General features: G+C 36.3%; 1 protein-coding gene and 1 long non-coding RNA gene across 2 annotated transcripts in view; one reads left to right on the top strand and one right to left on the bottom strand.

The window, feature by feature from the left end:
• LOC122106848 overlaps positions 1–17,087 on the bottom strand; it is a 105,109-nt gene that overhangs the window by 56,593 nt on the left and 31,429 nt on the right. The gene's annotated exons all lie outside the window — the stretch shown is intronic.
• Lrrc7 (leucine rich repeat containing 7) overlaps positions 1–17,087 on the top strand; it is a 294,553-nt gene that overhangs the window by 250,280 nt on the left and 27,186 nt on the right. The window contains exons 22-23 of the mRNA XM_042678371.1: positions 9,445–9,666; positions 15,945–16,037. Of these exons, the coding sequence (XP_042534305.1) occupies positions 9,445–9,666; positions 15,945–16,037 (315 nt within the window). The remainder of the gene's footprint in view (positions 1–9,444; positions 9,667–15,944; positions 16,038–17,087) is intronic.

Here is a 17,087-nt window from a genome sequence, read left to right as displayed (position 1 = left end):
TTGTCTTATTTTCAGAAACAGTTTGTCAATGAGTTGTCATTGATTGATTACAACACATTTAAAACCAGTTCTTTCTGGTAGTTGTTTATTATTATGGCCAAAGAACAATCACTTTTTTTTTTTTAATTTTATTTTATTTTATTTGAGAACATACTGTACAGAGGGGTTACAATTACATGGGCAGGATAATGCATACATTTCTTACCAAGCATTGCAGCCTCCTCCTTTGTTTACCCTTCACCTCCCTTCCCAGCCTCCCCCCTCCCTCCCACCCAATCATACCCCCCCACCCCCCCCCCACCGACATTGTAAAGCTGGTTTTGACATGACATTTTGTACTTCTCATTGTTGCAACAGGTCCACCTGAATCCTTAAACGACTTGTTTGTCCCCATCTCCTCCACATGTTATACTGACATCAAATATAGTGAAAGCGGGGGTTACACTGTGGGGGAGGGACATACAAAGCAACAAAGAAATAATCTTATAAATGCGTTAGAAACACATGCATGAAAGAAACAAAAACATTAAAATACATATTTGAGGTTTCGTTTTCCTAACATCACATTCTCTGACTTTTTCCGCTTGACTCATACCTATACTAGATATTGCAAATAAGGGAAACCATGGGACCTGTGTTTCTTTGGGCCTGGCTTACTTCACTTAATATAATTTTTTCCAAGCCTTTCCATTTCCTAACAAATGGGGAAATGTCATTCTTTCTGATGGAGGCATAGAATTCCATTGTGTATATATACCACATCTTCTTGATCCATTCATCTACTGAGGGGCATCTGGGTTGGTTCCATGTCTTAGCTATGGTAAATAATGCTGCAATAAACATAGTTGTGCTGGTAGCTTTAGTGTGGCCTTGTTTGTGATCATTTGGGTAAATGCCCAAAAGTGGGATTGCTGGGTCATTGGGGAGCTCTATGTGGAGTCTTTTGAGGAACCTCCATACTGCTTTCCAAAGTGGTTGAACAAGTTTACATTCCCACCAACAATGAAGTAAGGTTCCTTTCTGTCCACATCCCCTCCAGCATCTGTTGTTGTTGGAGTTCTTGATTTTTGCTAGAACAATCACTTTTATCCAGCAGATAGTAACTTTTTATTCTCATTGCCTTTCAGAGTATCTGCTGTGTATTGAACACTGCATCACTTCTTACAGTATTTTCTTTAAACCTCACAGCATTCTATAAAGCCTTTATTATTGTCTACAGCTTTTACATGATAAGCAGAGAACTTAATACCTTGTGTAAGATTGCAAAACTAAAAGAAAAATGACTGCTCAAGGAATGAATCCCAGGTTCATCCAATTCCAAGTAAGAACTTACCTATATGCCTGTGTTAATGTTTTCAAATTGACACCTGGAATTTCTGTTACTAATTTTATTGTGTCAATCATGCAATATAAAAGCTATTAAAGCTTGGCTTTTTAAACTCAGCCTTCTATGGAAATTAATCATCTCCTCTTTTATTATTGAATAATATTCCATGGTATGGATGATTAGCAGTTTAGCCCTTCCTCCTTTGAAAGGAAGCTGGATTGTTTTGGGTTTGGCTATTTTTAAAGAAAGCTGCCAGACATCCATGGACAGGTTTTGTGTGAATAATAAGTCTTCAAAAGTCCCTGAGATAGTTGCCCAGGAGTGTGATCACTAAGTCTTATGGTACTTGTGTGCTTATATTTTGTTTATTTTAAAACAAAACAGCATTGAACACTTTTGCAGAATGGCTCTACTATTTTATATTTCCAGTAGCAGTAAGTGAGTGGTCCAGTTTCTGGCAATATATCTTCAGTTCTTAGTGATATCTCTATGCTCTGTTTTAATCATTCTGATGGATGTAAAGTGATATCTCATTGCTTTTTAAAAAAATTTCCGTAATGACAGATGATGTTCAACCTCTTTTAATGCATTTATTTGTCACCAGCTGTGTGTCCTCTTTGGTAAAATGTCTGTATATTTTTGCTCATACTCTCATTGGGTTTTTTTAGCCTTAACTTTTTACTTTTATGTTTGAAAGTTCTTTGTATACTTTAAGTATTGTGCTTTGTCATCATACACATAGACTGCAAATATTTTCAGCAAATCAGTGGAATCTTTTTAGTCTTTTACTATTTAACTCTGGGATCTATTTGGAATTGATTTTCATAAATGATGTAAGATGTAAGTTAAGCTTCATTTATTTTGTTTATGCATTTTCAACAGATCCGGCATCATTTCTTGTGCGATACTTTCCTACTTTGAATTAATTTTCATTTTATCTTTGTTTAAAATAATTCAGACATAATTTTTGGGCCTAGGTATGTGTTCTGTGTCCTATTCCACTTGTCTGTGTGAATTCCTTCTGCAAACACCACATAGTGTGGACAATTATGGCTATAATAAGCTTCAAATCAGATGCACTGACTCCTCCTCCTTTACATTCTACAGTTTCAGGATTTGGAGTTGACAGTTCCTTTTTACCAGAATTTGGAAGTCATTACACCAAATTCTCTGTCATCCATAACTTTAATAAAAAACCTCCATAGTCATTCAAGTTGTTTTTCATAGTATCATTCTCTGGTTGTTTTGAAGATTTTTTTATTTATATTTCCGTCTTAGACAATAATGATAATTCATCTATTTAGTGGGTTTCTTTGGGCTTTTCTGTGTGGGTTTCTCTCTGTTCTTGATTCTGCTGACTTTGTTAAGTATTTTGTTTTGTTATTTTGGGGGGAGGGGTTTGTTTGCTTTGTTTTCATTTGTTTTGCCTCTTACAAAATTTCAGTACGTTTGGGCCATTCTTCCTTTTTTAACATTTAATTAATGAGAAGCATTTTTTCCTCATTGTTTCTAAGGTTTTTAAATTTTCAAAAATTTTATTGTCAAGATGATGTATAGAGGGGTTACAGTTACATAAGTAAGGTAATGAGTACATTTCTTGTTGAACTTGTTACCCCCTCCCTTGTTTTCTTCCCACTTTCCCTCCTCCCAGTCCCCCCCGCAAGTTGTACAGATCATTCCCAACATAGTGTCTTGGGAATGTCACTGTTGCATTGGTTCCCCCCTTGTCCTTTGTCTCACCGTTTTGTTGTTCCCCTTCCCTTCCCATTATCTCTTTTGAACTTACTTAGCTTCATCCATTTTTCTTCTCCAATATGAATATTAAAGCTTTTGTCTTGTCCCCAACTTTCCTAGCTTTTGCTCATATCTTTTCCTGTATGCTTGCTCTCTATTATTCAGGGTGTATAATTTCTGTTGTCTTCTTCCAGCTCATGTTTTCTTTCCACTATTTTTTGCAGTCTGTTACTAAAGTTTTCCACTTACTGACTTCTTGCTTCAATTTTTATGTTTCACAGCTCTAAAATTTGCATTTATATATATATTCTTTTTTATTTGTAAACGTTAGTAACATTTAATAAGAACACGTTGGCTGAAAGTTTTCAGGATTTTTTTTCTTTTAAAAAATGGATTGAGCCGGGTGCTGGTGGCTCACGCCTATAATCCTAGCTACTCAGGAGGCTGAGATCTGAGGATTGCAGTCAAAGCCAGCCTAGCCAGGAAAGTCCGTGAGACTCTTTTCTTTTTTCATTCTGAAAATACTGGAGGGGATGTGGACAGAAGGGGACCCTACTGCATTGTTGGTGGGAATGTAAACTTGTTCAACCACTTTGGAAAGCAGTTTGGAGGTTCCTCAAAAGACTCCACATAAAGCTTCCCTATGACCCAGCAATCCCACTTTGGACATTTACCCAAATGATCACAAACAAGAATATATATATATATATATAGTTATATATATATATATATATATATTGTTATATATATATATATATATTGTTATATATATATATTGTTTTGTTATTCTTTTTGTTGGTAGTGGGGCTTATAATCAGGGCCTGGGCACTCTCCCTAAGTACTTTTGTTCAAGGCTAGCTCTCTACCCTTTTGAGCCACAGCTACACTTTTAAAGATGATTTGGGATTTTCTGCCCAGGCTGGCTTCAAAATGTGATCCTCAGATCTCAGCCTCCTGAGTAGCTAGGATTGATTACAGGCATGAGTCACCAGCACCCAGCTTCTATTTCTTCTTTTACTTTCATGTGAGTACCTGTGTGTGTGTGTGTGTGTGTGAACTAAGGGCCTAGGTGCTATCTCTGAGCATTTTTGCTGGAGGCTAATACTGTACCACTTGAGCTACAGCCCTACTTTTGGCTCTTTTTTTATGGTAGTTAATTGGAGATATGAGTCTCACAGATTTTCCTGCCTGAGCTGACTTCAAACTATGACTCTCATAACTCAGCCTCCTGGGTAACTAGGGTTACAAGCATGAGCCCGTAGTGCCTGGTGACATTTATTTCTTTTTTCTTTTACTTTTTCTTTTTTTTTCATTTTCTATTTCTTTACTGATTTGTTTTATTTCTTTGCTAATGGCTTTCTTTTTGAGGGTGTGTAATTTGGTCATTGAAGTTTTTTTTCTTGGTGTCTGCTTAAAGTCAGATCATTCTAACATCTTTGCATTTACATTGTGATATCTCCATAACAATATCTATTAAGTATGATATTTCATTTGGTCTGATATCTTCCTGACTCTTGGTATAATGAGTGATTTTTCAATTCAAATCTGGGTATATGTTTTTCATTATATTACCAATCTCTGGATTTTATTCAAACCTTTTGTTTTAGGTAGGTTTCTCTGATACTTTATCCAGTGGAGACAGATGTCTAGTTTTCCCTTTTCAAATTCATTAACATCTGAGCAAAAGCTCTTAAGTATTGCTCAGTGGAGATGGAAGTTACAACTCTGAACAATGTTTCCACTGATGATAGTGAAAGTCCCCATTCCCATTCCATCAGCCTTACCCTGATGGAAAGGTAGGAGCTGTCTCATTGCTGCTAAGAGGTATAGGAAGCCTGAGAGCCCCATGTAGTCTCCACTAGTACCACTGGGATAAGGCTTATTACTAGTCATTGGGGATGAGATATCTTCAGCCCTTTATAAACGTGGCCTTTCTTAATAACCCTTCAGCAGCAACATTGGTTGACTTTGTTATGCCCGCATGTAGGTAGAAATCTAGGCTTCCCATTAGGCCTTTGATGGCATTATTACATTTGAGCTGTAGTTATTTCTATGGTGTTCACTATAGTAGGGAAGTGACTATCTAAAAGTATTTTGTGCACTAGGCTTTTCTTTTGGCCAGAAAGGGAGCTAGTTTTTGCTTGACATTGCTTGATACCTGTTGACAGTCACAGATTTCCTCATTCTTCAACTCGGTGTCTGGCTCTATATCTACAGGTTGTGACTTGGTCTCTAGGTGTCTTTTGTTATATTTGCTCAGAATCTTGATATACTAGTTTATATACAATACCCAAAGATTGTCAGTAAATTTAAGGAAAGGAATCGGTGATAGTACACATATTCTATCTACATGAAAGCAAGTCTTCCTGGCTCACTTTTCAAAACATAGCCTACATTAAAAGGGGAATTTTAGAATATGTGGCATGAATAAAAATGATACGTCTGGGTTTCTGTAATGGCTGTTTAACAAAATTGCAAAACCATATTTTTAATGAGTTAGTCAGTTATCTTTTGGAGATGATTCTGTATTGTTGTGCTTGGTTCAGAACATTTTGAGACTTCTTTTGGGCTTTTAGGTAGTAATTTTTAGTTTAGTGAATCATATCCTTTTGAACATTCTTAGTAGTATAAATCCTTTGAGACTATATTTTTTAAAGTAAGCCCTATGGGTTCAAGAACCAAGATGGGAAGTAAAACAAATGACCAAATTGGGAAATGCAATATCCTGCTTAGTCTAACACTCCTGGTTAAAAGAACAGTGTGAACCAAAGCATTATTGAAGTGATAGAGTCATTCTTTCATGTTATACAAAACCTCCCAAACACTTAACAATTTCCCATAATAAGACTGATTAGCTGTGGGATGAATTTTACTTGAACAATACCATTCAGTATCAACTCAACATTTCTTTCTACTAATTATAGCATAAATACTTCCATGTGTCCTATGAGTATTGAAGCTTTTCACTGGAAATTTCATAGTTTATTTGGGGCCAACAATTCCATCACTATTCTCCTGAAATACATGTTGTTTGGCCCAACATCCCCGTGAAGGCTTCTAACAAATGTCAAAGTTTTTCTATTTCTTTTTATCATTCAAAATGTGTAGCACAGCCCTAACAGAAACCTTTGTGTCCAAATTCCCCTCAGTGTGAGTCAGTGTTCATATAGCTAACCTCTGCTTAAATAAATCCAGACTCTGACATTTTCATCAGCCCTTTGTGCTCCATCAAACACATCTCTATTACCTTCTCTCAGTCTTTGTGCCACTAAAACAAGAAGTGTTCTCTACAGACCTCCTGCACCATAACTGTCCCTCCAGATGTTTTGTCATTTATGTTTGTTTAACTTTACATAATATTGGGTGTTAATTTTTTGCTTTGTACAGCTGTCATTCACTATCACCATTTAACACAGCCTATCACCCAAGAGAATAAAAGTGCTGCCATTGCAAACAAAATCACTTTACAGCAGGATCCCCACCATGCCTCCTTTTTGTTTTGCCAATCCATCTGAGAACACAATTGCTTTCTGTCGATTTGTAGTAATTGAAAGCCTACTAAAGACAAAAGCCTCGTCTTTTTTGTTTAACTCTTAAGTTTGAAGCCACCTGCATAGCATCTAAAATAGCTAATAAATCTAATTAACCAAGTAGGAAATAGCCTTTTGACAAATTCAAGAGCTGCTAAAACAACTGAATACATCCTCTCAACAATATCATCCTTTTGTTCCTCTGCATGGCTTTTTTTTTCTTGTTCTCGGTCATGAGGAGCTGTCCCTGAGTTTTTACACTCAACACTAGCTAGTGTTTTACTACTCTGGACCACTGCACCACTTCTAATGGTTAATTGGAGATGAGAGTCTCACAGACCTTGCTGCCTGAGCTGTGTTAAACCACAGTTCTCAGTTCTCAGCTCCCTGAGATGCTAGGATTACAGGCATGAGCCACCGGCACCAGGTCCACATGATTGTTTTTAATTTACAGTTAAACTATTTTTAGTAGGATGCCAACTTGGAGAAAGAGGGCAGCAGTATAATGCCATGTTTAAAGGCATGACCTTTGATAGCCATGATTCAATGCTGGTCATGATGGTTTACGAGTTGTACAAATTTGTAGGAAAACTGACTTCACCTTTCTGAGCCTTAAATTTCCTTCTTAGCAAAACTGGACAAGACAGTAAAGGTAACTGTTATAGTAACAATGTCTTGTGAAGATTAATGGAGAAGGTATGTGAAAGACACTTTGATTCAATTTTTTTGCTCCAAGTGTTTGTGTGGCATGAGTTATTTATTAAACATAGTTACCATGCCAGTTAGAAAAACAGCACATAGCACCTGGTGCTTCCCGTAAAAGAATCCAAAGTCCACATTGAGCTCAGATTTTCTCATGAAGAGAAAACTAGTCGGTCGGAAGGCTATTACAGTTCTTTAATCAAGAGTACTAGGTTTCCACTGTTGGACAGACTGTTAACAGATTATTCGACAAAGTAATCTTTAAGCAGTCACTATTGACTTCCTCATGTAGATAATAAATTAAGGAGCCAAACTATGGGGGCTTTTTTAATGATTAAGTACTTGTACTTATAGGTTACAATTCCATAAGCCAGGATATGAGTACAATGCGTCTTGATCACTGTCATCTTTTTCACCATCTTCACAACAGTTTTGACTTCCTTCTAAGTTTATTTGGTGCAAAATGTCTTGATGATGTTTTGCTCTTTCTCCCTTTCTCTTCTCCAAGCACTGAAGACCCATGACTTCTATGTTAGTGGGTATGAAGAATAGATTTAAGTGTGAAAGACAGACTCTACTCCCAGCTTCTCTAACTGCAGTTGGAACCACACACAGAATGAGTCCATTCAGAATATAGCAGTTCAAAATATGATAATAGCATTATATTGTTTTATATTAAATATCATACAGGCTTTACCAACCATAAAAACTTAGAATTCAATGGAAGCACAAAAGAATAAATTTGTACTAAACACTTTACTACAATGGTGCTCAATCTTCTAGATGGCTGAAAAGTTAGAATGTGCTCTTTCATGCAGATTTCTAAGAATGCATACAGTAGACATATAGACCATTTCCCTTTGTGAGATTATCTTAATTGTATATATAAGGTTATTATTTTGTGATCTCTGTGTGTGTTAAACAGTGTTGGGTAGGTAATTGATCTTACATTGTACTGAAACATTTCGCAACTTGTCCTTCAGTTTCTCATAAAGTTGTAATGTTGTGAATGTAAAAATATATATATATAATACCAAAACAGCTGATTGAACATCTACATTCCAATCAAATTGTTTCTTTTACCCTGCATATTGCCAAATAGCAAAATTGAATATTTTCTTTTTAAATTGCCTCTTGCTTAAAATCCAACAATATACTTTCCCACTTTAAATGGGTTTCACTGTAGTTATCACTGTAGCTTATCACCACATTATCACTGTAGTTTCTTTCTTGTGTGCACGTGTTGCTCTTTAAGAACTGTAAAATAGCCGGGCACTGGTGGCTCACACCTGTAAGCCTAGCCACTCAGGAGGCTAAGACCTGAGCATCAGGATTCAAAGCCAGCCTAGGCAGGAAAGTCCATGAGACTCTTATCTCCAACTAACCACCAGAAAACCACTTGAGTGATGTGGCTCAAGTGGCAAAGCACTTGCCTTGAGCTGAAGAGCTCAGGGACAGCATATAGGCCCAGAGTTCAAGCCCCATGACCAACCAAAAACAAAAAACACTTTTAAAATAAAGAAGTGTGCATAGCTTATTTTAAGACCTTTCCATATCTAATGCCTCCATAAACTACAGATAGTCCTATGAACTTACCACATGATTAACTTTTAGGGTAACTTAGAATTTCCAAAAGACATAATCTTGACTTAATACTATAACAAATTAATAAGTGTTGACTATAAATGCCAGAACAAGCTTCCTATACACCTTTATCATAAAACTTAGGGAATCTAATTATTTTTTTCAGAATTATGAAACAGGTTTATCATTTCCCTTCATGTTAAAATATATTACATATCTCCATTTCTAAAAACTAAAATAAAATTGCCAGCTGTAGCTCCCTTTATTTTTAATTATGGCTTCTTTTGCTTCTTGATATCTTTCAGGTTCCCTTAAAATAAGAATTGAAATAAGTTTTGTCAAGCCACTATTTGGCCATGAATATATTTAATACAAACTTGCCCCAATGTTTACATTTTCCCACACCCAAGTAGGCATGCCCTTACTGTTTCTTCATTATCCTTTCCAGCTGTGGCTAACAGAACAACCATTCTTCTCTACGGAGAAGGTATTCCATGCATGTGTTCTTCTTTAATCATATCTTTCCCGAACCAGGACCGTCTGCCTGACAGATTATCTTTCCCACAGGCAGGCAGCCACATCCAGACTTTGATGGGGTCGCAAAGCCTTCAGCATCGCAGCCGGGAGCAGCAGCCATATGAGGGAAACATAAACAAAGTGACCATCCAGCAATTTCAGTCACCATTGCCTATTCAGATCCCCTCTTCACAGGCCACCCGGGGACCTCAGCCTGGACGGTGCTTAATTCAAACTAAAGGGCAAAGGAGTATGGATGGCTATCCAGAGCAGGTGAGAAGAGAATTTATAACTGATTCATTTTGAGGAAAAAAGACTTGGTTGGCCTCTCTTTTTGTTCTTTCTTTCCTTCTTCCTTCCTTCTTTTTTTTTTTTTTTTTTTTTGTGCTGGTACTAGGGCTTGAACTCAGGGCCTGGGTGCTGTCCCTGAGCTTTTTTGCTCAAGGCTAGAGTTCTAGCCACAGCTCCACTTCTGTCCTGTTGGTCTCTAATTGTAAATAAGAGTCTCATGGACTTTCCTGCCTGGGCTGGCCTCCAACTAGGATCCTCAGACCTCAGCCTCCTGAGTAGCTGTGATTTCAGGCATGAGCCACCAGTGTCCTTCTGCGTTCAATTATAAATGTGGTTGAGGACACATCATGCTGGCAGCCTGTTGAATGGGGTGAAATAAGTTCTATAGGGATTTTATCATTATGTGCAGTGGATAGAGCTGTCACATATAAACATTTGTGATTGAAGCTAGACACCAGTGACTCATACCTGTAATCCTAGCTACTCAGCAGGCTGAGATCTAAAGATCACGCAGACAAAGCCAGCCCTGGCTGGCTTTAGAAATAGCGCAAAATAAAGTAAAGCTGCTTCTCTTTTGGCATCCGTAAAAGTAGGATATGTTTTTCTATTGTAGAATGTTTTGCTTCCTTAGCACCAGAAAACAGAAGGGAATGGTAACTATTGAGTTACATTAAGATCGGGAAGTAAGACTTAAGGATCTTAATACTCAGTATAAAATTTAATTTCTCTTAGTTTATTCTTCAGATGATTACACAAAGCACTCGCTGACTGCTAATTCCTTAATATGGTTTATAAAGGCTTCACTTTATTGCTGCTTACTCAAAGCTTTACATGCTAACCGCCTTATTTTCTAAATATATCAGTCAAGATTAACTTCATTCTCCAGAGTTTTTGTCTTTATATTTATCATTGGCTCCAGCTGCTTTAAACATTGTTTCTATTTCTTACCACCCATCTGGAAATTGAAATGATGTATTACCATTCTCAGCATCATAGGTACGTCTTTCAAAATAATTCTCTTCCTTTCCTCCCTTGATCTAGGCCAACTGTTTGATTTAATGCATAATAAGCCAGGCAGGTTCCTTTAATCAGATAATGATGGGTAAGGTTTGACATTCTCCAGAGCTTCTAACTATTAATAAACCTTTGAGTTATGCTTCACTAAAGGAGAGTGAAATGTTGCTTATATCCACTGCCCCTTAGAAATTCAGGACCTTAGCCCAGTTCTCTGGTTCAGTCATTCTCCTCTGTAACTTTAGAGGGTTCTTTTTTCTCCCCTAGAATCAATATATTTAAAAATCTACTGAGATCAAAACCCTCTTTAACCTACTTTGAATTATAAAGTTATTACTACCATGTAGCTAATCTAAATAAACAAACACATAATTTCATAAAATATGAATAATACAAAGATTACTAAATTTAACATTTCCATGTCAATTCAGATTTATTCTTTCAGAGAATGTATTTACAGTCAGCAGCTTTCCAGTGTTTTTATTTATAGCTCTGAATCTCAAACTAAGAGAGAAAAAGGTAAGCATTAGGGCTATATTAAGGGAGAACATAGTGATATATGTAGAATAAGTAGCTGCCAAAGCAAAACTGAGAGAGAGGCATGTCATTGCATGCTTTATTCACATCTCTCAAAACCCTTTTATGAATTAACTGGTTTTAATTGATAAATCTGTGATCCATATAAATCAGTTTCTAATTTACTAAGAAACTATGGCTTAGAGGGGCTGGGAAGGTGGCTCAGTGGTAGAGTGCTTGCCTTGCAAGCCAGAGGCCCTGGGTTCGATTCCTCAGCACCACATAAGCAAAAAGCCAGAAGTGGCGCTGTGGCTCAAGTGGTAGAGTGCTAGCCTTGAGCTGAAGAGCTGAGGGACAGCGCCCAGGCCCAGAGTTCAGGCCTCACGACCAGACCCAAAAAAAAAAAAAGAAAGAAACTATGGCTTAGAGAAGTTAAGTATATTGGCTGTTGTCATACAATTCAAAAGCTGAGCAAGAATTAAAACTAGTCTCATGGGTCTACCACATTACAAATCACATACCTGCTACACTGCATCCTTACACAGTTCAAGAGTTAAGTTCACACTGTCACAATAAATCAATAGGAAACTACATCCTCCAGCTGATGCATTCTAACATGTGACTGTCTCACAACTTATAAAGTTAATGTATAAAATTAATTGTGTTGAGTTGCACATTATTTGTGTCCAGTCATGAGTCATAAATTCATAACTGCAGCATTATTTTGGTGACTGGAGAAGGAAGTTGTATGGGGAAAATATTTATAACTACATATACTTTAAGAGGTACAGGATGAAATATGGGGTATTCATGAAATCAGTAAATAACAGACATTCAAGCCATTTAATACCTACTTTTGAACTGTTATGAATTATCAATTAATTTTTAAACTCTATATTTTGATAGTATGCATTGTTTCTATATATTATTGGGTTCAGTGTGTTATATCAACACACATGGTATTGACTGCTGTAATAGAGACTCCCTTTATCTACTCGTCCAAATTCTTAACCTGTGGTATGACTGTCTGCATTCGATTTATTTTCTTCCAGTTTCCATATATGAAAGTCCTGATGTCTAGTTTATTATATTTAACATTATATCCTCTCATTCCATGAATTTTGCTGTACATAACAGAATTTCACCCTTTAAGGTTGAATAATATTCTATTGTTGATCTATACTACATTATCCATTCATCCACTGATAGGCACCTATTCAGGATTTCATGTCTCCTGTATTGTGAATAGTGATGTTTATAAAGATGAACACAGGAATCTCTTTGGGTCTTTCTTCATGCTAGAAAGACAGCTCCAAGAGCTCCAGAATTTGTCAGATTTCAAAAAAGTAAATAAAAGCAGGACTGCATTTCCTGGAATCCCTGGAGATCATTGTATTATGCTTTTTTGATTTGGTTACTTACCAATTCTATTTTTTTAATCACATTTTTAGGAAATATAGTCCTTTGTTTCAGATCTAGATAACGTGCTATCTAAATGATATCACCTATATATCACCTACATAGCATCTAGATAGCATAGTGGCTCAGGATTGGAGAGTGGGTAGTACTTCCGATAAAAATTAAAGTCAAGTAACTAAAAGAACAATAAATAGATCTGAAGCAATAAAAGCAAATAGCCACTAAAAGTTTTGTAATAGAGACTGCTGAGAAACAGGATGATCAATAGGCAGCCAATTCATTATGGCATCACTGTATGTTTCTGTAGTGTTACCCCTTAAGTATAAATATATAAATTACACCTCCCAACACACACACACACACACACACAAACACACACACACACACACACACACACACACACACACACACACACTTTCTTTATTCCTGGTGCTTTTTTAAATCATTGTAGGACCAAATCAGAACACTACCTTCTAAGGATCATAGATCATGACCTCACAGGGCCTCACTAGGACATCATAGTCTATTTGCCATGAAGTTCTCCTTTAAACAAGTCCAATTATTTTAATTAAAATAAGATAAGCACATCCCAGAAATCTCAAGTACAGCAAAATGATGGATATTGACTCTGAGAGGAACTAATGCACTGCTGGTGCTCATTCATTACTTTTATGTTTTTAGCCAGAAAGGTATTCATCATAATCATCTTTTGAAAAAATAAAAATAATGATTACAATAAAGTTAGCTATTTTTTAGACTCCTAAACTTGGCCTTTAGCTCAGACACTACATTTCCCCTTTGCTAATCTTTTGTTTCATGCTATAGTCTCTTCCATTTTATGATCTCTTTGGGTCTTAGCGGGCAGGTGGAACTCCTTATGTGTGAGATGAATACTCCCTCTGACATGCTTTACAAGACCCAGTAGCCACAATGAAAGCTATTAGATATACCTTAGCATGCCCAAAAGCAGTCTAGCTTCAGATCAGAATTTATGTGTGTTTATCACATGTATAAAACTACGGTGTCATCTCTATCATTTCTGTTATTAAAAAATATATATTGAGACAGTTTGTCAAATATGTTTGGCACATGTGAAATTTGTTTCCTTGGACTTTAGTGCCTTACAGATTTATAATCGTATAAAATAGATGTAGTCCCTACCTTTAAAAAAAATGACTGAAAACAACTCCCAGCAATTTTCTGTGTAAGTGAAATCTTCTGCATTTGGTTCCTTTCAGATTGTAGAGTAGCCTAGAGAAAGCTAGAAATTGTAGACACTTTCTGTGTTGCATAAGAGGAAATTTTCTCATTGGGAAGATAAAACCCAAGATTGAAATAATTTATTTCCAAATGCATATGTGGGCAACCACAAAAGAAAGCATAATTATAATAGTTACTTTTTTCTTACACTTAACTAACAAAAAGTATTCAAAAGATTAATACATTGAATAAGGCTAAAATACTCCCTCCAGAAAAAATGAACGATTTTAAGCTCTTACCCATAGATTGTGGACTATCTAAGTATAACTATTATAAGCTGTAATTTCTTTTTTTTCTTTTTTTTAATTGTGAGAATACCGTACAGAGGAGTTACAATTACATGGGCAAGATAACAAGTACATTTCTTATCAAGCATTGTTACCTCCTCTTTGTTTCCCCTTCCCATACTCCCTCCTCCCCCCCACCAAAGTTGTAAATGATGTTGGTATAATTTATGGAGGGGAAGGGCAAAAACAAATCATTTAACTAGGGATACAGGTGGACTCATTGCATGAATGAGATGTGCAAGTCGTTATGTCGAAAAATGAACTTCAATTTCTACCATTCTATGATATAGCACAAATGCCTTAATTGAAAGGAAAGCTATAGATAAATATATCTTTAGCATAAAAAGATAGAAAGTATTTTGATAATTACATTTACCCATAGTTTAGAAACTACTCATTGAAATGGCTATTACTATTTTTTAAAACTACTATATAAATCACATTAGTGAATAAATTTTCAATATTATACATACTAATTATAGGTATAAATATGCAATGTATACATTTATAATCTATAAATATATGAGATATATATTACATGCAGAGCCAGCAGTGTTCCATCAGCCCACACAGGCCCCACTTCCCCTCCCCCAGCTCAAGATCACCAAGAATTCTTGTTTGTTATCATTGCTTTAGGTAATCCATAGTACTACTTTTCCTTCTAAATACTTGATTTCTACTTTGTGTTAGACTTCACAACTGACAGCACTTTTACTACAGCCTCACCCTAAGGTGGACCAACTCCTCATGCTGTCACACCCTGTAGTCCTACCAAACCCAAGGCTCCTGTGTTCATGTACTTTTCTTGATCTGAAGTATTGGGAAGTAATATAACAGAGGACATTAGATAGCAGCCTTCACTGTTTATTTGACATTCCTTGTCACAACATCTCCACATTCTTGACCTTTTTCTTCCACCTTTTCATGTTCTCCCTTTCTTTTTGGATCCCTAACTTCCGTTATAGAGCTGCTATCACTCTCAAAACTCTGCTCAGAGGCAGCTTCATTCTCCCTGTATTTCACCCTCACTCCAGCTCCCTAAGAACCCTAATGTTCCTAAATACTATCACCACTGAATGTGGAAGTGAATTGTACCATCCTTCTAGAAAGCAGAGCAACTTATTTAAGCACCTGACTTAAGTACCTTATTTAACTTTTTCCTACTTATTCATTTAGTCCTATCTAACTAGTCAGAGTGGAGTGGAATCTTGGCTCAAGTGGTAGAATGCAAGCTTTGAATGAGGAGTGAAAGCACAATGCCCTGAGTTCAAGCCTAAGTACCAGCACAAAATTAATAATAGTAATGAGGAGGTAACAATGCTGGATAGGAAATGTGCTCCTTACCTTACTCATGTCACTATAACCCCTCGGTACAGTATTTCTACAATAAAAATTAATAATAGTAATAATAATAATGTCTGAATACAGTGAATTTATAGTAAGATTGGATAATACATAATCTTTTAACTCTTCATAAGACATTGTTTTGAAAACCTGGTAGTCATAAGCTAGTTCTGTATATGATAACAAGTAAGTCCCTCCCTAATAACTGCCTGCCTGAGATATTTAAACCTAGTTTCCATCGTAAGTGGTGCATATAGAAACACTGAATGCTGTGTTAGGGTTTATTGTATCTTCTATATCCCAGGTCAACATTGGTTCCCCCTAAAAACTTGAATTTGAACATTTCACTGAGATGGACTAACTTGAAAGCATTTACCTTCGATTCCCATTTGATTAAATTTTTCTATTTTTTTTACATAGTTTTGTGTGAGAATAGAAAAGAATCCTGGTCTTGGATTTAGTATCAGTGGTGGAATTAGTGGACAAGGAAATCCATTCAAACCTTCTGACAAGGTAAGAAAAGTATTTCTTTTTTTTTTTTTTGTCTTTTCTTTTTTGGTACTGGGGATCGAACCCAGGACGTTGCACTTGCTAGGCAAGCGCTTTGCCACTGAGCTACATCCCAGCCCAGAAAAGTATTTCTTATTGGAAATTTTAGTTATATAAAATGCTGATTTCTACTGTTATATAATGGAGAAAAGTATGTTAAATATTATGTTATTGTGATTTAATGACCCATGTAACACCAATTAAAACTTTACCCAGGGAAGGTAAGAATTCACTATAATGCTTGAAAAATTCTAAGAGTAAGAAAACACACACATTTATACACATATACATCCTCTCAAGCTTTCTTGAAGTCTACTTAAAGCCAAATGTTTTTGGTGGTATTTTGTAAATTATTTTTAGGGAAGAAGTACTTTTTGGGTTTGGTTTTACTTTTTCTTTTTTCTTTTTTTGTCGGTCATGGGGCTTGAACTCTGGGCCTGAGCACTGTCCCTCAGCCCTTCAGCTCAAGGCTAGCGCTCTACCAGCTGAGCTACAGCGCCTCTTCCTGGTTTTACTTTTTGACTTTACACTTGTATATATTGTACAGGAAGGAAGCTACATAGGCAATTTACAATTAATTTTTGTCAAGGGATTATTTCTAAATCACTTATTACTGAAGGAAACTCTTTTCTCACAGTGACACAGTGATTATGTTGTAATTCAGTGCTAGGGCAAGCTGACTAACATCTCTTCAACCCACCAGGCTTCTAAAGAATTTTATTAATAGAAATACAGTACTGAAAAGCCACAGAAAGCAAATTTGTATGAGGAAAGGAACTGTATTAGCCGAACAAGCTATTCATTTTATCCCTGCTTGTCAAACCATGGGAAAAGTTGAAAGCTACCCCCCCGCCACTCAACCCTGGCCATTGTCTAGACACTCAACTTGCCACCCTGTTCACATGTGGTCTGCCAATTCCATGTCAACCTTTAATAATTTTTACATTGGAAAAAATAAAATTTACCCTGAGCTGCATAACCTGCCCTGGTACCATCAAGTGTTTAATATTTTCA

The sequence above is a fragment of the Dipodomys spectabilis genome, unplaced genomic scaffold, assembly GCF_019054845.1.
Source record: "Dipodomys spectabilis isolate Male_0828 unplaced genomic scaffold, ASM1905484v1 ptg000002l, whole genome shotgun sequence".
In the NCBI taxonomy this organism is placed as follows: domain Eukaryota; kingdom Metazoa; phylum Chordata; class Mammalia; order Rodentia; family Heteromyidae; genus Dipodomys; species Dipodomys spectabilis.
The sequence above is the reverse complement of the archived record's forward strand: the minus strand, read 5'-3'. Positions and strand labels throughout refer to the sequence as shown.